Below are 22,644 nucleotides of genomic sequence, written 5' to 3'. Positions count from 1 at the left end.
AAAAACAGGCAGTTGTAAAATTAAGTGTGTCCTGCTCTCAAGTTAAATATGAACTAGTTCAAGCGATTGAGTCCACCGGGAGGGCAATTTGTTCTCGTGTTTCATTCACACAGTAACAAGTGGACATTTTTATTAGGAGCTTTTGTTTTATTCAGAGAGCTGACCGAGAGAGATCCTTTCCCATCCGTCTTCCCTCAGCGCTGTTCTGCCGTGCTGAGAGGAACAAGCCTCGTCTCCTTTGGTTTGCAGTCTGTCGGAGAGAGCGAGCGAGAGGCGGAGAGACTCGGTTCGGAGCAGTTCAGTGACTCTCTGTCTGTCCAAATGGTTGCTGAGTCCCTCTGGTGTTCCTATTAAAATCTTGTTGAGATGCTATAAGAGGATCTTTTTCCTGGTGTGCCTGACCTGCTGATACTCTGCGGAGCTGTGTTCATGATCTGAAAAAGCAACGGCTGAGCTCATAGATATTGTGAGATCATCCCCGACCAGTTTCTGGGTCAAGTTCGGCTGGTGTAGTCAGTTATTCCCTTCAGGGGTTTTCACATCTACTACTACTGACAAAGTATTTTTTTTTTTTTTACCATTATAATAATCTGAAGAGTGAACTCAGCCCTGCGTTTCCTACGAGAATCCGCCCCCAAAATGACGGCCGAGAAAAGATCTCGGAACGGCAACGTTCACACATCATAAACTACTCAGACGAGTTCTCCACGGAGCCGAGGCGTCCTGCTCGCAGTCTGACGATGCCGAGTCAGCATATCTCAGAAGCTCGCGAGCTGTCAGCGTCTATCCTCGTCTCTGTCTCGCTACACTCTCGCTGCTCGCCCTGCTTGGGAATACCGCCGCAAGTTTAGCCTCCGTACATCTACGTGGCTGACTGCAGGCTACTCTCGCTCTCTTGCTGACTCACTCCCTTAAGCTCCAACAAGCACTGCAACTCTTGATGCAACACCTGCTAAGGCTATCACAATTGCAGACCAACACACACACACACACACACACACATATACATTGATTGACTTATTCTGTCCAAGCGACTTCACATCTTCCCTGAGTAACTTTATACACAGTTATTGACCTCCTGGCGGCTGCTCCCTCCCCCGTTTTAGTAATTGAATTGTTTGATCTCGCGCTGGGCTTTGTGTAAACAAAGAGTCCGCCTGAAGAAGGAGTGTCTCGCCCCCATCCAGCAGTCTCTGGGGTCTTTGAAGTGCATCCCCGGCCTCCACACACCAGACAGAGGGATGCTGTTTTGGAGAAAGGCCACGTGTCCTGTCAGGGCCTGACAGGACGGCCGCCACAGGGGAGGTGTGTGTGTGTGTGTGTGTGTGTGTTTTTAGTCAGCGACGTGGGTGAAAAGAAAAGCAAGGAAACGGTGAAAGGAAGATAGTGAGCTCGTCAGGAGATGGGAGGCGGGGATGATGCATGCTATAGGAGGACAAATAAAACAGATGACTCCATGAATGATGCATCGCTTTCTCTCTCCATTTAACTCTTCTGGGCGATTTGATTATGCAGGTAAACATTCAGGGCTGTGTAAGTGAGAGAGGAAATGGTGAGAGAGAGAGAGAGAGAGAGAGAGACAGACAGACAGACAGACAGACAGACACAGAGAGAGAGAGAGACCTGGGATAAGAGGAGGGGGAGTGGGTGTTTTTCTGTATCGAAATAAATTTGCTTGGTAAGAGGATAAAGAGGGTGTGTGCGTGTGTGTGCGTGTGTGTGCGTGTGTGTGTGTGTGTGTGTGTGCGTGTGTCTGCTGATGATAAGCAGTAGAACGGAAGAGGAAGCTGCATTAAAAAAGAGAGAGATGGAAATAAGAGAAGCTCAGCAGGAGGCTTTTATTCACTGAAACGCTGACAGTAGTATTGAAATACCACTCCTCTCATTGTTGCGGCTGTCGGCGTGTTTATTCTTGCCCACCGCGGCCTCATTCAAAAGTAAATAGAAGGGCTTTCATGTTGCCGGTAAAGGGCAGCCTCTCGCCGGCGTCTGCGATGACTCGAGTTTGATGTCGTGTCGAAGTAAACACGGCACCGGCAGTGAAGAGGCACTTGTGGTCGCGAGCTGAAAAATGTTCCAGACTCACTTGTCTTCAGCTCTCTGGCTCCTGTCAGCATGATGGCTCGTGAGGACAGGCATATGTCACGCGCGGAGAGTCGATATTTGTCAAGTAGTATGCGTGTGAGAGAGCTGAGAAGTGTGTGTGTGTGTGTGTCTTGTGTCGCTCCTCTCAGCAGTGGGCGATGTGTCTTGTGTGGCTCTCCGTAATAAAGCCATTAATCACGTTCGCTGTCGCCACAAACATGCCACGCTGCACTCGCTGCAGGATGTCTCACTCGCCCTGTCCCAGGATGCAACAGCAGATGCAGCTCACTGGACCGGAACGAGGAGCGTCCCGGCGCTGGCGTTGGCTCCGTCTGTGTGCGCGGAATAGTTTCGCGTGACCAAATGTGTTCAGCACGTGAGATGATATTCATGAATGAGGCCGTGTTCAAACGGAAAGTGCTGCTCACGAATGAGAGATGTTGTTGGGACCGACGACGGTGGAGAAAGAGGCGGGGATGTTTGCGTTCCCTCACTTTCACCTGATTGTTGTACTTTTGTTTCATGAGCTATTTGTCACCTTGAACGTAGACAGGAGTCATCACATCACTGAGTCCCTCAGTAGGAATGTCATTGATTTTGACAAAAAAACGATTGCGTCACACACACTTTCCCATTTCTAATCAATTTTTTTTGAATTTTTTTTAAGAAGAATATAAGCCTACAAAAGACATAATAAACATTATACCATCTAACATTTAGAAAGACAAACAATTACACACATTTCGGGGACCATGTAGCAAATATTATATTCAAATCAACTATAGTCTAATAATTGTTGAATTGTTTCAGGACCTTGACTTTTACTAATCAAAGTCCTGACCACACTGGTGGTGGTGAGTGTTTGCTCTTTTTTTTTATTTTAGAACATTTGATAGACCAACCGGCCGATCAAAAGAAGAATAATTAATAGATTCAATCACGAACAAAATACTTAGTTGCATTGCAGCTCTCAAGCTTTCTGATCTGTCTTTGATTTCAGCTTTCTCTCATATATATATATATATATATATATATATATATATATATATATATATATATATATATATATATATATATATATATATAAACACTGTATATAGAAGTCCAAGGACATGCACACGCATGCATTTTCCCCTCATACACATGCAACCTATGTGTGACAGGTAACCGGCGCATGTTGAAGTCAGGCGCTTCGCTGTATGGCTCGTCACACTTGACGTCTCAGGCTAACTAATGTGCTCCTATGGCCATCAATCCCCTTTAGCTGATGTCAGCTGGTTGTCCACAGCTTCATGGTAATGCATAAGCAATGAGAGACTGTCGATCATCTCACATTACGGTCCATTGAGGAGATGCCGAAGTCGAATTCAAAATCACACTCCGACTTTTCTGTGCGGTCAATGGTGCCGGCAACCTCTTCCATTCAAGCTGAGTCGGGGTTTTGGCGAACAACATGATATTCATTAGTGAAAATCCACACGTGATAATTAGGAGTGTGTCAGTGGGAACGATGGCTTGGAGCCCAATGTAATACGCTTTCTGATCCCTCAGCGAGAGCCAGATCATTCCAAAGTAATAGAAATGTAAAAGCTTTCGAGTGTCTCATTTATCTTTGTTCCGTTCACTTACGCATGTGGACAGTATTGATTCAGGAGTGCTGGCTTTGCAGAATTTCTATGCATCCTTTAATGGGACGCTCTTATTAGCGCTCTTTCCTTCTTTTTCCCATTACATCGGCACTCACAATCTCTGCCTGCCACTCGTGCTCTTCTGTTCCCATCCGCGCATACTGTCAGAACCTTCTCACCCTTCTGCACAAAGAAGTCACACACACGCACACACACACACACACACACACACACTTCTTTATTCCATTAACTCTCCAGGCTCTTCTGTCTCTTCATGTCCTTCAAATCCTTCCTCACCTTTTCCCAATCTTCACTTCCCTCCCTGTTTCCTGCCGCATCGACTCAATTCATTTTTTTTTCTTCTTCCCAGACTGTAAGCAATACTGATAACTAGTTCTCAGGATAAGTTCAAATGTCTCTCTGTGTTCCCTTTGTTCTCCCCGCGCTCCAGACTTGGACTTTCGCTACTTCTGGAAGTGGAGCGCGTTCGAGGACTACCTGCTCTTCTGCTTCGGCTTCACCGTGCTGTGTGCCGTCGTCACGCTGCTGCTGCTGGACTCCGTCCTGTACGTGGAGACGCTGGGCTCGCTGGCCGTGATGTTCGAGGCCATGCTGGGCCTCCCGCAGCTGCTGCAAAACTTCCACAACTCTACCACCAAAGGCATGAGGTAAGGCTCCGAGGTCCAGCAGAGTTGTGTCATAACTCGCGGTACTCACGTTGGCGCGCGGTGGCACAGTGCCACAAAACTTTATTAGCGCTCACTAACTTCTCTTGGAAAGTACGCTCATTAGCCTTAATGTCCAGGGAGCTCGAGTAATTTGAAATCTCATGAACAAAGTATTCTAATAAGTCCATTTATAACCATTAGAGCAGCAAGTCGAGGTTTGGATGAACACAGTTCTAAACAGCTATATCACAACTATTTATCCTTTTCATTAACGCGAGTAAATGCATTAAAAGTAACACCCTTATTCAACATGAAAAGATGGATTGCATATATTCAGGCCTCATGTTTAAACTACAATAATGGCAGAAAACTATATCTAAAAATAAGGCAATGATAATGCTCTGCCCTCTAAAGTCAGTGAAAATAATGAACTTATTTCACGATTAAGAAATGTTCTCAATAGTATTATTGCATACCACATTTTGAGGTAATTCCAGAAGTTAAGACTGGACTCGCATTAAACTCAAGGTCACCTTGAAGGGAAAGAGGAAGTAGAGGGTGGAGGAGGGGATAATAAAAAATATAATGTTAATATCTTGTTAATAAAATGTCGCAGTGGACAAAGGTCAATGTGTACGTTGATTAGCCTCTCAGGTAGAGACTGTGAGATCAATTACCCCCCTAATGGCACACAACCTCACACTAATTATGATCATTACATCCTCATTAGGTTATGTCTGTCATCAGTGCAAAAACCATACGTACATTGTTTGTGTGTGTGTGTGTGTGTGTGTGAGTGTGTAGTTGGACGCTTTGCTGGTCACTCATCCCTCAAAAGAGCCTGTAGAGACAAAGATATTTCAAAATATAAACATATAAAGCGACATATTTCAGAGATATTTTTCTTAAACACGTAAATATTCAGGAAGTATGGACGTCAAACAGACATAAGTTAACATGTATGCCAGGGAAATATGATGATGATGATGATGATGATGATGATCCTGAAATTAGGATTCTCCCTCGGCTCGGGAGGGGTTTTGTTTTTCCATATCTTTAATCAAAGTCCTTTTTATAAAGAAATGCACGACGGGAAATTAAGTGTTTCTCACGGCGGCAACCTATAATTTATTTAATTGTTGATTAAAATGCAAAAAAATAATTTGCTAGGTTTATCGGGTGATCATTTGCTTTAATAAATGTAACAAAATCGCGAGAAAGATGCCAATTGCACTCTCCCGTCTCTCAAAATGATGTCATTGACTTTATTGTTCCACAAGTTGTTTTTGCTGCTTGAACAAGATGAGTCGCTTACAGCCGCGCTCGCTTCTCTGTGCAGCTGTACATGGGCACAGCAGGGCTCACAGTAAAATGACAGTTAAATGAGGATGCTGACATGCTAATGTTTTATTTAAGTTTGCATATTTGCTGATCAGACAAGCACTTAACACAAAGTACCGCTGCAGCTGATGAAATTGCAATTAGCTTTGCTCATGAACCAAATGATGGGACACATTATTGCAATCCATCCCGACCGTGACATGAATGTGGGTACACATTTCCTTGCAAAGATTTCCGTTGTTACAAATTTCAGTCTTCATCAAAATGGTGGACAGTCCTTTAAATCCTACAAAGAAGCTTTTTTTCTGGTGTAAATGTTTTTCCTCGACAGAGACTCATGTGTCATCTGCTGTACTCCCAACATACTGCAGTCGTTTCTGTATTTCAGAAAAAGTCTTCTTTGCCTGTGTGATGGAACATACTTTTAAGAAACATGTTTTCTTTGGTTCATCATCAACTGAAAATGTGAATTATTATTATACACCTGGAGGGGATCCTCCTCACAGTAGCTTTTATTTACTGAAACACACACTGAGGAAAAATGATGTTAAGCCTGTTCATATTTTTCCTGATATCACGATGCATCCATAGAAACAAAACAAAAAATATGGCAAAAAATGACTCTACTTTAGTTTTGAGTCTTCGCACAGAGTTGTGTACTTAAAGATGCAGCCGTATAGATGATTTACTGGATGACTGGCAAGATGGTCTTCCTGTGTAATATGCCCCATTTCACATAAAGGGTCCTCGGGGTGTACATCTGGGCTCGCACTTCCCGTGAGCATCCATCCAACTCAATACCACGTCAGAGATTAAATATGCAATAACACTACATTAGGCCTCTGAGATGACTGATGAAAAAGTCAAGGACATCAATTCGGAAAACTCAGATCGATGGCAAAGTCCCTGCATACTCAATAATGTGATGACATAGTGTTCCAAAACAACAGAGTTATTGGAATACACTTTACATTCATTAAATAACTCTTTCCAGAAAACACTGTATTTTCAGCGTTAGTATTTTCTAACCTTCGCGATCGATCTCCTCGGCCTAATTGGACGACTGGCCCTGCAGGGATGGAAGCAGCCCGTTCAGCACTTCCTTCTCTTTGCATGATTTAAGTCTTTTGACCGACGTCCCCTGTACGTCAGGATTCTTCCATTTCGTTTCGTTCAGCTCGAACAAACGGCTTCCAGATATGATGATGCGGCGCGTCGTCTGCACTTCCTCTCGTGCTGTCCCACCTGAAACACTTATATGTTGCCGTTCAGTCTGAGTCCCCTGAGTCCTATTCCTAAAGGCATGTGCTGAGTGTATGGATCCATTTAATCAAGGACCACTCACCTTTTCCAGCTCGTCCAATGATCATCCTCACTCAGATGCACGTTGTAGACGAGAGACACACACCGGAAAGTTCAACCGTGCTCAGTGTAACTTTGCTGCATGGGCACTATTGACAATTTGTGCATGTGTGTGCGCAGACATTCATACCGCAACTCCAGGGAAACGGAGGAAGGGAGAGAGTTGGGATGGAAAGGCACCAGAAAAGAGACGGAGAGAGAGGAATAACAGTATGTGATAGAAAGGGGAATATATATATATATCAGGTCTCAATCTTTTTCAAAGGAACTCTGGTGTTTCCTTGGTGGTGTGAACACAAAGCAGACGACGAGGCATTAAATGTGTCTTTCATTCAGAAGCTAACGCACAATTAGATTCACTCGATCCATTCGCTGATCGTGTGAACTCTCAAGTAAACCGTTTCCTAAGCGATCTGTATGATTATGCTAAATGAATTCGTGACCGTGATCACACATGAGCAGAGTGTTGTTAGTTATTTAGTTAGTTGAGCATGTGTCCTCCACGTATTCAGGCAGTTATTTAAAAAATAACAATCCAGCCTGTCCAGCTATGGCTTATCAGGTCATTTATTTGAACAATAATGTTCTCCTCCCCCAGTGCGATAGCTGCGGCTCAATGAGAAGCGGACAAAGTTGTTTCCATGTATGTTCAGCCTTAAGCTGCTGTCGGCAGCCGGGCTCATTAACAGAGCCCGGGTCCCCAGTGACTGACTCTCATCCCCCTGCACATCCCTTCATACCTCATATTTAAATACACGCGCTGGTTTCCCATTACACTTACAGTGCACTTGTTTACGGTCCTGTTATCTGTTTGTCTCTGCACTTTGTTATATTCTATTAATAATGTCATGTTTCTTTTTTTCTATTTCTTGCACTGTGTTGATTGTTGTTGTTTGTGTAATGTATGTATGCGCCGCCCGCCAAGACACATTCCTCGTATGTGAAACATACAATGAAATAATTCTGATTCTGACTCTGAAGCTGAACATCCGTGCGTTGCTTAATAGGACTTCAATGTCCAAGAGGTGTTGCTGTGCTCAGCATCAATGCAGAACTCGCTCGTAAGCCGCTACATGATGACCTAAATGGCGATTTTGCAACCAGGAAATGTAGACGAGTGCCTCCATCCTATGGTTCTTCCGTAGTGTAGTATACATTTGTGACTTTCCGTTTTGTGTCACTAATTGTATATTTCTGTTTTTCTTATTCCTATTTATTCATTTTAACAACAGCAGCAACATTGATAATGAAAATATATTCAGGGTTTAAAGAAGATTCCAAATATGTTGTCTGTGTGTTCAATTCAGCTTGACTCTGGCTTTACATAGAAAATAATGGCACATGGTGTTGCCGATGGGTTTATGGGCTTTAAGCTGCTTTGCTTCAGTGTTGTCCCGAGTTGCTAACGTTTAACAAAACTCATTGCCATCATGGAAAATACTACATTATTATATTGGAAGGATTGTGTATATGTGTTTCCAAATGGACTAAACATTGCAGGATGTCTAACTTAATTTGGTTTTCTCCACAAATAAGAATATCGCATGAATACATTCACACAGTACAACCGAAAGACTAGACACAGCAAAAACACCACAACTTGCTCCTCTCTAAATCTCCACCAAATACTGTAGAAACACAAGAACATGGGAGTTCTCCAAACACTATCTCCTGTCTTGTCGTGCCGCAGGAAAGTAGAAGACTTAATAGAACAGAGAGAGCGAGTGCACGGACCGATGCAACGGCTTTGATCGTGTTAACTATGCCAGAGCAAACACCGTTATAGGCGCTCTGCTTGTGCAATGCACGATGTAAGCACGAAATGCATGGACACTCTCACGCCATGCATGTTGGTGGTGGAAGCGGTTGATAGAGATAATCCAGTGATCTGGTCAAATTGTATTTAAATGATATCATCTCTCGGCTGTGTTTCCATTACACTTCCTGCTATCAGCACGTTTAAAGAATAGGCTTTTTTTAGAATACACAGTCACATAAAAATGTAGGGTATTCAATGAGATACCACATATAAATACACATATTACATACACAATAGATTATGGGGATTCTTTTATAATTCGGACAAAAACATTTGCTTGCATAGAAGCAACAAAGCCTCACACTGCAAGAGTTGAACCCATCCAATGTCGGACAGTTTTGCTCTGATCATAATTTAAAAGATTTCATCACTATTTGAAAACTGTCAGTTATTTGTTGTTGATCATCTAATCGAATGGTTTTATTCTTTAAAGCAAACCAGAATGAAGCACATGAATGGTTTTTTTATATTCTCAGATGTGCTGACACATGCAAACAAGTTATCACATCCTGTAATCATCGGGCTACAGTATGTCATCAGTATGTCATCGGCTGTAATCATCTTCATTTTCTAAATCAACTCTGATTTTCCAGTTTGGGCAACTACTTCAATTACTTTTCTTATTTTTCATGAAAATATTACTCCATAAATATTGTATATTTTGTAGAATGATCCAAATGATCCTTAGTTGTAGTTTGCTTTTGGTGCTAAGTAGAAATTGTTTGTATTCTACGACACAAAACTAAGATGGTGAGCTTGGTACAAGCACAGCCTCACATAGCCGCTAGCATGGCCGTGGACCTCTATGAATCAATAAAGTCATTATGAATAAACCTTATCTAGAATTATGAGAAGTATTCTATAATTTATCCTGGCCTAGTTACATTACAGCCCAATCAATTCAGGCTAAACTCCTATATTGACCTACATATTACAGTTTCAGTGCCTTTGATTATCTGTAATGTGAAAGCATCATAGTGCCACATAAATGATGTGACCTGATCATTGCTCCAGGAATAAAATCGTACTGCAACTCAGAGCATCTTTCTGTCGTGGCACAACACTGCTAGCCAAAGGGCCAATCGAGGAAGTGGTGGTCGCGTCTGCTTCTAAGGTTAGCGGCTCAGTAAGTCTGCTGTCTACCAAAATCAGCTCTGGGAGAACACCGTTTGTTAGCATGTTAGCATTGTTACTGTGAGCATGTCAGCAAGCAATAGATCTCTATACAGACGTAGAGATCTATTCTTTCATCACATATTCAAGCCATGTACATGTAGCACATATGCAGCCAGTGTCCTGACCCACACCTCCCTGATATGCTCTCTTCTGGGACACACAACTCTGGTTCACGGGTCACAAAGTGCCTGGAGGTCCTTTCAGTTTCTGCATGACATCCCTCGGGGCCGAGCCGTAAAGGTGCGGTCCCTTTGTCGGAAATAGCCTCGAAGTAAGATAAACGTGAAACCACCATTAGGCTGCCATTGAAGGGACATGGTAATAGGACCACCATTAACGCTTGAAGGGTGTTACTCAGAACCGGGGGCAAGAAATAAGCTGCGAGCTGCGATGGTGTGAGAGTGACAGAGTGACATTGAGGTGGAATGGGAGCTGAATGTGCAGCTGCAGCCAATAATACGGCAGGTTTTTATGTATATATTCTATTCTCCCCGCGGACTGAATGTTGGTACTTTGACATCTCGTTCATGACAATAAAATGCAGTAAATTGAATTGAGAGAGACACAGTGTGGGGGAACCGTCTGGAGAAAGGAAGCTAACAAAGACACATATCCATTGAGAAAGAAAGCAGTTCTGCATTTGTCAGCAAAACGTACCTTTCAGTCATCGGGACAGACGGGCTGCCAGCATCGGTGTCACCTCCACTGTCACTCTGTGACATTGTCAAAGTTGGCAGCATTGGCGCAGAATTGGGAGAGGAGAGCTGGAAAGGAGGCAAAATAGATCACGGTGCAATGAGAGGGAAGAGAGAAGCAGGCGGACTCCCCAGGCAGCCGAGCACCGAGTGCGAAGCAATCGTTTACGCACAGAAACACGTCGTCGTTGTTTGCAGAAACGGGCCAAACAGGTGACGGCATAACTCAAGGGCTAAGCGTTGTCAGATAAAAACCCGCGGTATCCCTGTGAAGTCAGTGTGTAATGAACTACTGGAAACAGCTTGACGCTTTGAATGAAGCACCATGTCATACTCTTAGGTATTTGAGAGAATGTGAGGAAATGGGAATTAATAGTGGAAATAAGCTGCGGGGCTGAAAGTGCAAAGAAGTGCATTCACTCACTCACAATTACACACATGCACACCGGAAAGCTCCCCGGGGATCTGATGGTGTAGGTCCTTTACTTCAATTGTGATAATGTGGAAGGGATGGTTGCTCTGTACAGTATGTGCTGTGTGTGATACTTGTATTGTGGCTGGATGGGTGAGACGTGAAACACGGTAGTACCAACTTTTTTTGCATTGTTATATTTTATTTGAGTAATTAATCCTTTTTTTTTTAAAATTCTCATAATCTACTTGCGCTTACTTGAATGAATCTGGAATTTTAATGAATCATGCATTTTCACTATTTGTATTGTACATATCCCGATCAAGATGCAGATAAAAACTAGTGCTGGGCAAATTAACGTGTTCATGCAGGATTAATCTGGCGAATACTATAGCGCGTTATAACGCTTTAACTATTTGATCATTCGTTAACTGCATGTTTGTTTGTGTTTTTTCGCATTATTTTTCGCATTGGGAGGGGCTTATCGCTTTAAATCAGGCGGCGTAGTTCAGACCTGGCGTCTCACGGCTCTCCCAGTCCGGCCCGCGTGAGGTCAATCAAACATGAAAAATAAATCAATAAGATAAACGCTATGAATGCAAATACGGCGACACTGCTTTTACTTTGCGCCCGCGCGCTTCTGTGTTGACGACGTGAGCCTGACGTGAAAGCACAGAGTGTTACGTAGCTTCTGTTCTCAACAAGCAGCTTCGTCAAAAGCTTCGACGAAGCGCTCGCACACCGGCAGGCATCGCGTCCAGATTGAAAGCGAATGCCCAAAGCTCCGGACCTCGCGGCCTGATCCGCTATGGCAGATCATCACTTCTGGATCTTTACTCGTCTCTCAAAGAGGAGAACTTTCCTCCCATCACAAGATGTTCAGTGCACTTGTTCAAGCCAACACAGACTGGACTTTTCTCACTGAGGAAGAAAAACTGAACTGAAAACATGAAAAGCACTTATTGCTTTTGTATAAAGTGAATCAATTGCTGGTCTTTAACATCTTTAAGGTAAGCAACAGACTGAACATGGACCAAAGAAGGAGTTTGTCCCTCACAGGGACCCTTACTACTGTTCAGAAAAAAATGAAACAGATGTTAACTTGCTGTTGCTCCACAGTGCTCTTATATTGTTCTGATAACATTGCTTTAAAATTAACAAGTGCAAGACACTAGTTTTTACTTCATTATTGAATTTAGCGCATAACGCGATTAATCGCCGAAAAATCATGCGATTCATCAGTTAATTTTATTCAACTTTGCCCAGCCCTCATGAAAACTTTCCAAATTCTTTACTAATGGAGACATAAAGGTTACATGTACAGCCAAAGGTACCGTAGTCTGGTACGGTGACATTCTTCCTCTGAGGAACTTGTGACATAAACATTTGGACAGAGGTCTTCCTCAGCATGTGAATACATCTGTACTATTTAGACACGAAGTGCAAACATCACGATTACCTCATAAACTTTTAGATTTTTTATTTATTTTTATGATTATACATCCTAATGTGAGCTGGGTGGGGTTACTGTGTCACTCAGTTCAGGAAAATTCTTCTTCACTGTTTGATTTCTCCAACAAATTACGTTTTATCAATTACAGACATATCGCGTGATTCTAGAGTGGGAACGTTTTGTCATTGTGAGGATCTGAGTCATCTGTCTGGGTGGGGACGGTAATCGTCCTCTATTGTTTGCACGACAGTATTTGTCTATCTTAGCACACTGAAGAAGGCTTTGCTGCAAATGTTCCTGTCAGGGATTAAAAATGGATCATAAGTGAGGCAATTTCCTATACAGCTTAATAAACAACATTTTAGAAGATTGTGTAGCCCTGCAGAATGTGCTTGAATGTTTTTCTGTAACATTTTCGGAAAACAAAGCGACGACCAATCGAAAAAAAGCCATCAGCAACAGGCCTTCTCATCTATTCTGGCTTGTTTACGTTCTCCGAGAGAAAGTTCCTAAAATATCCCTCAGTAAACTCTGTCTCGTACTCCTTCTCTTCACCTCCCCTTCGCTTCGTTTGTTGAAGTAGAATCCATCTCTTTGTGGCAGGTTGGGAACTTTTCATTGTTTGCCTGTGTGCGAATCGATTAACATGCATAATTCATAGTTAGTGGTTTAAGAGCAGCTCAGCTTCTCTCCCGTTTGGCCCTTTGATTTCCGTCTTTCTCTCGGCCCCCTCCTTTCCCCCTCAGGGAGAGCTACAACCCTGATAAATCACCTCACACACCCTGATGTGAGGGCCCACACATGTGTATAGAGATATATACAGGCGTGGGCGCGCACACACACACACACACACACACACACACACACACATTACGTGGATGCACATGTGGATGGTTGCACTGAAAAAGAGATGGAAAAGAGGATTGAAGCTCTTTGAAACTGTGAACGTCATCTCCTGCAGCACCATTGGGTCTCTTTCCATGGACTTGTGTATCAGTATTATCAACAGATACAAGGTCTAACAGTCTCACATAAACTTCCCCACTTAAAGCGTTACGCCTTATTGGGTCTACTTGAGGAAAATGTGTCCAATGACATAGTTTTGGTCACGATATATTTTCAACCATAAGAAATTCACAGCGAAACGCAGACAAATCCCCCATCGCAAAACCCAGTCATGACACAGTGTTAGTGTTCAGGCAACAGCCCAGTGTGTCTCGGCCTTTAGCGACAGTCCACTTTATGCCTGCAAGAAACTTTCCTTCTTTCCCAACGTGCATCCATCCATCCAGTGGTCGCTGGGGCAGCGAACAAGGTGGAAAGCAGCAGAGGAGGCCGGGACAAGAAGATAAGGAGACGACAGTTGACAGGAGGAGAGGCAGAGAAGAGGAGTCGGGCTGTGGATGAAGATTTAAGAGCAGGTTGAAGACAGGTGGGGGTAGGAGAAGAAGAAAGAGTCGTGGAAGGTGTGGAATGTTTTCAAAAAGAGAGATTGGTACAGATAAACCAGCTCGGGGCTATAGGGAGGTGAGGACAGCGGGCAATTTGCAGGGAGGTCAAAAGATGCAAAGTGAACATAGAGAGAATAATCGAATACCAGTTCTGATGAAGTAGACCCGGAGCAATAAATCCACAAGCTGCAGTAACACTCAGCCTGTTAGCCTTCTCATCCCTATTGTTTCAAGTGTTGTATTGCTACCGCAATAGATTACATTATGGAACCTGCTCTTTGTCTAATGCACTATTTTACATGAGCATCCTTGTGAATCAGATTGAGGTATTTGGTTGCTTCAGAAACCTTTGAATATAAAGTGAAGATCTTTGCTTGTGAAGGATATTATTCTATTGTGAAGGTATGCGATTCCTAATTATTCTTGCTATTTTTCAGAACAGGTGTCTCAAAATTGTGTCTTTTCCTGTTTAACTAACTTTCTCAAAACTGAAGGTTTTAAATTACAATGAAGTAAAAAAAAAAAAAAGGTGTGGTAATTTTTACTAAATGTAGTCGTCATCAAATATTGTATGGTTCAAATTGTCGGATTAATCAGCTAATTATTTGATCAGTTGGTTTCTTGAACCTCCCAGACTGTTAGGTTAGGGAAGTTGAATGTTTCCTCTGCATGTCTTACCTAATAGAGTATTGGACAGTTTTTTTCTACAGCACATGATTTACTGCACATCCAATAATTGGTGCCAATACAGCATCTTGTGTCTTATTTATGTTGGGAGGACAAAAAGAAAGGGGTTGAAAGGATAGCATGGTGGATTGGTGCACAGCCTGCTGTTTCTCATTAAAGAATGTAGTTTGTGTCAATATGTGCAGAATTGACCAATTCCAACATGGACATCAGGTGGACAGACAGACAGCACAACAAGTTGTGAAGGAATTTTAGCACTGATTTACAATTGGATGAGCTTTATAGTTATTTTAGATCCAATAGAAGATGCTTTTTTGCAAAGTGACATTTAAAGATCAGGCAACTTTGCTCATATTTGGGCCGTGAAATCACTAAAATGCACAAACCACACTCATGTCCTTTTAATCCCACCCCCCCTCCCTTATCTCTGTCCCTCTTTTCAAATGTCACTGAGCCCTGCTTTCTCTACGAGTGTACCACTTACCCACTGCAGCCGCTTAGAGCAGCTAATAGCTGGCCTGACAGCACTCGCTCAATACACAGCACAATTGCTGGCTGGCCCACATACAGGACAGTCGTCACACCATGTAATCAGACCCCCCACCCCTCGCTTCCTCCATCGCTCGCCCCTGTCCTGTCACTCTCCGACTATCAGTGGCGCTTCCTTTCTAACCCCTCTCTCGATTTATTGTCCTCCTGCTCGGATACATTGTCATCCATCTCTCATCATTCTCCTTTATCTCTCCATCCTCCCTCATCCATCTCCGGGCTCCCTTCTTTCTCTTTCTATCCTTGAAGTGTGCAGCTCACCATTTCACCCTTTCCTCTCTCTCTCTCTCATCTCTTGCCACTTGCTCAGATGAAGGCGTCAGGTCAGTAGTAATCGATGAGAGACTTGTCCAGGCTGAGCTAAAATGAGTCAGTGTGTGTGTGTGTGTGTGTGTGTGTTGTGTGTGTGTGTGTGACACTGAGCGAGTCAGTCAGTAAGTCAATATTTCTCAATCGATACCATGATAACTCCTTCTCCCTGTGGACACTCAAAGCCTCACTCTCGACCAAGTTCAAGTGTTTGTTCTGTGTGTCTTTCATCACCTGTCAACCGAGGCACAAGTCCCACAGTTAATGGTGTCTCGGCCACGATGGAGCGACATGAGGCTCGCATGATAAACAGACAGAGTTTGTGTGTGTGTGTTCTTGCCAGAGACGAGTGACCGCAAACTGGCATTTTGTGTCTATTCTGCTGCACTGCTGCTTTGGTAGACATGACCCGTCCTACTTAATTACATTGCTAATGCCTCATGCTCATTAATGGTGTTTGCCGTCTCTTGAGCAAAGAAATTAGCCAACGGGGGAACGGAGAATTCGGGAGTGTGAGGGAGGGTGAAGGAGGAGGAAGGAGGGGAGGGAAGGTTAGGCAGGGGCTGAAAGAGATGGAGGCGAAGAAGAGGAAAAGGAAGAAATGGAAGTTGGGCTGGAGTGAGACAGAGGAGACAATGTTAGAAAACAGTGATGTGAGAATTTCAAAGTGCCTTTTTATTTGGGAGAAAACAAATTGCCTCCACTGAATTAAATCTTTCTCTCTCTCGGTAAATAATTTCTCTTTTTCTGCTTCTTTGTCCCCTTCAAAAAGATTCATTGATTTGCAGCTCTAACCAGCTGCATGTGCGGACTATCTAACTCTCCCACTACCCAGAAATATATTTTTTTTGGAGGACTCAACTTCTTTGTTTTGTTCCGAAAGTCAAGTCAAAAATCAGTCTCAGTGCTGTCACTCTTTCAAGAACTAAAGATTTCACACTAAAAGCGCAGGCTCGTCTCAACACAGAGAGAAACGTCTGTCCAGTTTGGAGAGCGGCCGTGCTCGTGTGCAGCTGTGTGAGCCATGAAAGAGTTTGGAAAAATTCAACTTCTGCTGAATTACAGTGTTACTCTTAATTCCATTGTTTTGAATGTAATCTTTGTCACAAGTTGTTTTGGGGAGGATTAGTTCCAACAAGCCAGCTTACTGTGCTGTAAACCGCCACTTAATTATTTGACTTTATCCTGGTGAGCAGCTGAAGCTGATGAAAGTCACTGACTTTATTCCTTTTTAAAAAAAAGTGGAGCAGAGCGGAGTAAAGGCAATGACAGAAGGCAATACGAGTAAAGATGACAGTTGAGCGGGACAACGGAGAAAAGAAGAAAGTGGCGCAGTGAAAGGAAAATATATGAGGAGAGAGATAAAACAAGGAATCAAAACTTCAGCGAAGAGTGCTCTCTGAGCAACAAAAAACTTCAGTGGAACGTAAAGAAAGTTTTTCCCCTGAGGGATGCCGACCGCTGAGAGAGGAATATATAAAAGCCAAACAATTTTAAATTCTTTAGTATACTTATTTTTGGAGCAAGTCAATGAAACCTTGGAGTGTTTACACTGAAAGTTTAAGTTGTTAGGGGAGCAGAACACATCAGTGAGACTCAGGTGTGCTCGAAACAAGCCCTGAAGTCTGACGTGGTTAGATTGGAGGTGGGAGGACGAAAGAGGGGCGCAGCGGTGTGTTGACAGAAGCAGATTGACCTTGTCTTGTTGGCTGGATAAGGAAAGGTAATAAAACAAAGAGTAACGGCAGCATCAGGACAGAAGAGTCTCAAAGACCGCCAAAAGAACCCAGTCACATCTTTTCTACAGCCGGTTGCGAACATAAACCTCCATGAGCTACTGGTCGTTCAAGTATAGCGGGAAAATGACTGATGAACTTTAATATCAACATTTCATTTTCATTTCATTTATTTATTTCTTTTAAGTTATACTGTTCGTACTTTTTCTGTGAAGAAATATTTACTCTAATCATAACACAATGCCATCCATTGTGCACCATTTGTCGAAAGCAGATTAAATAGTTTTTTGTCACACTGCATCGGTGCAAACAGAGTCCAAGCTTCAAGCCTCTGGGCGGACATTTCTCATGGCCGACTCGACTCCCGACTCTTAGATAGAGTTTCTTCCTGAAAGAAGTTCCATTCACAAAGGGCAGCTCGTTAGCCTAGCTTGCTAGCAACATTAGTTCTGGTTCCCGCTTTCTGTTTTGTTTTATCCGGCCACTCCTGTACATTCAGTGATTTCTTTGTCCTGCATACAAAGTTGGGGATCCAGCTAGCAGTAGGTGTGTTTCAAAATGCACTCATTTATTTCCACGATCACAAAGCTCACACAACAATAACACACTGCTAAAATGACAATACCGTAACTGTTACAATACATGCAATAGTGCAATCAGATGGCTCATGCAGCTCGTACAGCTTAAAAATGGTGTGGCGTACACAGTCAATCACGGTTGTCTTCTTGTGGGCTTCACAGACTAGAGTTCACATAACAACAAATAATGAAAAAACAAACAAACTAAAGATACAGTTTGTAAATTCCAAAAAGGGCAGAAAATACCAAGAGTTTTAGTACCGAACTGTACATTATTAGTTTGATATTTTGGGAAATGTCACTTTTTCATTGAGCGTTAGATGACCAGAGTGATGAAGCTACTGCAGTTACACAGTTATTGAGAAGGGAAGCACACTTTCTATTACCGCTCCGTAGATCTGTAACCGTTCAACCTTTTGACACAGCATCATTTTAAGCTGGTGAGCTTTCATCTGGATGAGGGTGATGTTGTCTTGAGGAAGACATTTCAGAGCGGTAGATCGACCCTCTCTACCACCTGGTTGGTGATGACCAGCAGGAGTTAGTTCTTGAGTTTTGTTGACGTTCAGTTGACCGACAGAACTCGTTCCTGTAAGCTGTGGCATCATGATAGGAAAACGGTCCCACCAGAGTTGTATAATCAGCCAAGTCGGATCATTTCATTCACCGGTGTATAATGAGTTGAGAAATGGTGAGAGGACACACCGCCAAGGAGCGCCTATGCTGACGGTAAAGGAGTGTTCTGCTCTGAAAGAAGTCCAAGACCGCAGACTGAGAGACCGGAGGAAGTCTGGCTGTTAACGTTTGCTGTGAATTCCTGTGGAAATGATTTATTAAAAGCGGCATGGTCCAGTTGTGGTGACAGCAAATGACTTGTCAAAACTCAGCAGTGAGTAATCTCCTCACTCTGTATGTTACCACAATACTGTACCCAGTCACAGAATAATGTATGGAGTGCTCAAATTACAGCAGGAACTACGATCAATTTACCACAATCACATCACCATTACATTGTCAGTTTGAACCAAAATGAAAAAAATAAAATGATCTTCTTTTTGGTAATTACAATGTCTGACAAAATAAGGAAACAGATTTTTTTTTTCTTTAAATAATGTTAAAACACCATGAATAATTACTGATTCCCTCACATTTTTGTATTATTGTTTCAGCTCCTGTAGCTCTCCAGCACAGCCCACAGCACAGTTTGCAGCCCGAGTCATTCTGGGTTGTTAATCATTTCGAAACCACATGCAGTGTCTGGATTTAATGCATTCACAGATTTGTTGAATAATGATGTCCTCGGTTCCGTGCCAGGGAGGGATTGTTTGCGCAAATGTTTGGGTTCCTCGCTGGGTCCTGGAGGCAGCCCGCGGAGAGTTAGGGGTTGGACATGACTCTGCAAGGAGAACTCAAGGATACGACTGGACAAGCGGTCCCCAAAGTCATTATGCTGCCTCTGCCCCCGCACGCACTCATCCACCATATCTATCTCAGAGGTCTCCTCCCCGTTCACAGAGGTCCCTCTCTCTCTCTCTGGTGGGTTTGTTGTCTTCGTGCTGTCTTTCTCACTGCATGCTAGATAAATGCCGTCCTCTGCAGGCTCCCTGTCTCCGTCTCCTTTCTCCCTCGCCCCTCTCTGACCCTTACATTATGTCTCATCGATGACTGATGGCCCTGCTCCGTCCCCGAGCCCAGTCAACCCGAATAAAAAGGAGTCAACTCATTATTTTATTCATCCCGATGGGACTTTGCTGTCCATGGAGCAAGAATAGAGGAGGGAGCAGAGAGTAGGTAGAGTAGGAGTGAGGACAGGACACAGACTGTGAAGGGTAATGCCTGATTTATAATTCTGTGGAAAAGCTCGAGCAGAGCAGCGTCGATGGAGCCGAGGAGACGCAGCGCACACCTCCTGAATTAGACGGCGTGGAAGAAGTATGTTCAGGCTTGGCTTAGTTTTGAAACAACACCATGATTAATTATAGGCACAGGAGCATCTCTTCATCGTCCAATTCTTCCACCAGTTTATTTTTCCAGCCATGGAATTTGGTCAAATGTGTGTGGAACTATTTATTGGAAGGCACTGATCACATAAGTCAAAGGCCAGCTGACAAAGGATTTCATGTCCACGGCGGGTTCAAATCAAAAGAAATGACATTCTACATGAGAGGAGATGGTCACAGCGCCACAGCCACAGGAGTATGAATCCAGTAAGGAAACACAACGGTAAATTACTCGAGACAGCCACACAAAAAGTTGGGGGGATAATAGCAGAGAAAAAACAAACTGATGAAGGATGAAAACAAGACAGAAAGTGATGAGTGGTGGAGTAAAAGAAGCGGTGAGAAAGTTTCACAGGACTCCATGGGGTATTGCGTTGTGTTGTCATCGGGCTGCTGGCATGGCGGATGATTAGTGTCTTCTTCAAGGTCTTCAAGGAGCAACTACTTTATTTTCGGCTGATAGCTGCAGTTATTTTACATTCACTGCACTACTTTTACTTTGGGCTTTGATGAATGTCCGTGGCAGGAAGAATGCTTTGTAAATGAAAAAAAATAAATAAAGGAAGAGTTTTACACTTGGTTTTACACTTTGGGAAATAAGCTTTTTGTTGGGAGTTGAATTAGAAGGAAAAAAAAGTGTATAGTTGTAGCCAGCAGACAGTTAGCTTAGCATAAATGCTGGAAACAGCTTGCCTGTTTGCCTCTGTGAAGTTGTCATAACATCTCCCCACCAGTATCTCTAAAGCTCACTAACAAAGTATATCTTCTTTGTTTATTCCTCAATAAAACGTACAAAAAGTGTACAAACGACACGTCACGTGCTCTACTTTTTCTAGCTGGCACCGGTAACCTCATAGAGTCTCAGCTGGTGGTCTGGCAGCTGTAAGCCCCATAGTGCTTAAACACTGATTTGTCGTTCCTGCGGTTTTGGTGGTGTTTTGTGCAGTTTGCTCCCATTGGACAGAGCCCAGGTCAGCTGTTTCCAGTCTTTCTGCTAAGCATCTTTCACAAATGTCAATTTCTGAGAAAACTCCTCAATTCTCCCTGTTCTCACACCTTCACCTTTTTCTGTGTCCCCGTTGCTCCAGTGTGAAGATGGTGTTGCTGTGGACGGCCGGGGACGTCTTCAAGACCACCTACTTCGTGATGAACGAAAGCCCGGCTCAGTTTTGGGTTTGCGGGTCAGTTCAGATCATAATCGACGTGGCCATCCTGCTGCAGGTCCTTTTATACAGCCAAGACACCCGGGTCAAACTAGGTTGAAGAGGGCTGTTGTCTTGGGCATTGTTGAGGTGTTTGAACTAAATTCAGCTGCAAAGTTGATTGAATTATCATGGGAGACATTTAGCTTCAAAAACACGTTGATTATACGCACATACGTACACGGGATCATCACGCCCGAATGATGTCCCTTCAAGTGCAATTCGGCAAACCGTTTTAGCCTTGATCAAACTAGTCGGTCAAGCACTCACAACCACACCTTTGTATCCAAGACAAGGTGGCACTGGGGAGGCTTTTTAGCATTTTATACTATTTATTCATTTGTTTTCTGTTACATTACTTGGATCCTGAAGTGTCGTGCACGTGGAAGCTGAACGAGAGAAACATTACTCACATTGGCAGCTCACTAACAGCAGATCTGTGCTGTTCCACTGGCAGCTGAAGCAACCAGCGCTCCACTGGGAGCTCTGCACTGGAATCTACTCCCAGTTCACACTACACGCCTCACTGAACTGTTCACATAATACGTAGTGTGAGTCTGTGTGTGTGTGTTTGGTTTTCTGTGTGCTTTTGTGTGGCACGCTTGTCGGTGTGTCTGTGCAGTCGCAATCGATTTTTGCAGCACCAAGCAAAGACCACAACACGTACGGCAAGTAATTGTAGGTACAAAGGGCATCACGGTGGTTTAATTGATAAGCAATGCAGGTCTGTTACAGTATATGTGAAAAATAATTAAAATATGTGGCCATGCTGCAATGCTTTGTACTGCAGAGACGCCAAAGAGTACGTCAGACTTTGGATGAAAACATGTGATGTAAAAGTATGACTGAATGTTTGTGGCATTGTCATTTCTGTGGCATTGTCTTTGTTCCATTACTCGTCTGTAGTCCGTCTCTATAAGCCACTCACTCGGCCATGTCTTCTGGACAAGTAATGGTTTTATTAAAATAATAATCAGGAATATTACAGTGTATTTTACCTTGATCTCTTGTTGAACACATTTAGTGTCACTGCACTGAACACCCACTGCTGTTTTTTTTTTTACTCCTAATGAGCAAACAATACTTGGAAATAAAATGTAATCTCGTTGGGCTTAATTTCATGCTTCAAGACATTTACCTGAAGTGCCTGTAACACTTATGTGAAACCTTTTTTTTTTGAAGGAAGACCCTCCCCTTCATCATTCATATTTTCTTACGTAAAAATCAACATCCTCGCCACAATATCTCAAGATGATTGAACAATATTAAACTGGTACAACTTGTTTCATTGATTTAAATGAGCATGGTGTAAGATTTAAGGGGTCTTTTAGCAGAAAAGTATGTTTTCAGAAGTGTGCAATCACCTGCGACTAAGAATTAACTTAGCATATGCCCTCAGTTATATCTCTTATTGCCCACTGTATAACCCATACAGTGACTGAGTTGCATAACAGATCTAGCTATTCATGTAATAATGAACTATATTAAGGGAG

The 22,644-nt window shown here is 43.1% G+C and overlaps 1 protein-coding gene across 1 annotated transcript in view; it reads left to right on the top strand.

Moving 5' to 3' along the window:
- si:dkey-246g23.2 (solute carrier family 66 member 2) overlaps positions 1-22,231 on the top strand; it is a 45,920-nt gene extending 23,689 nt beyond the window's left edge. Inside the window, exons 4-5 of the mRNA XM_068602244.1 lie at positions 4,165-4,381; positions 21,038-22,231. Coding sequence (XP_068458345.1) covers positions 4,165-4,381; positions 21,038-21,212 — 392 coding nt within the window. The 3' untranslated portion in view covers positions 21,213-22,231. The remainder of the gene's footprint in view (positions 1-4,164; positions 4,382-21,037) is intronic.
- The last annotated feature ends 413 nt before the right edge of the window (positions 22,232-22,644 follow it).

Source organism: Clinocottus analis, unplaced genomic scaffold (genome assembly GCF_023055335.1).
Source record: "Clinocottus analis isolate CAN_PGR_092001 unplaced genomic scaffold, fCliAna1.0.p SCAF_6, whole genome shotgun sequence".
NCBI lineage: Eukaryota > Metazoa > Chordata > Actinopteri > Perciformes > Cottidae > Clinocottus > Clinocottus analis.
Note: the sequence above shows the minus strand (reverse complement) of the source record. Positions and strands in the feature narration are given on the sequence as shown.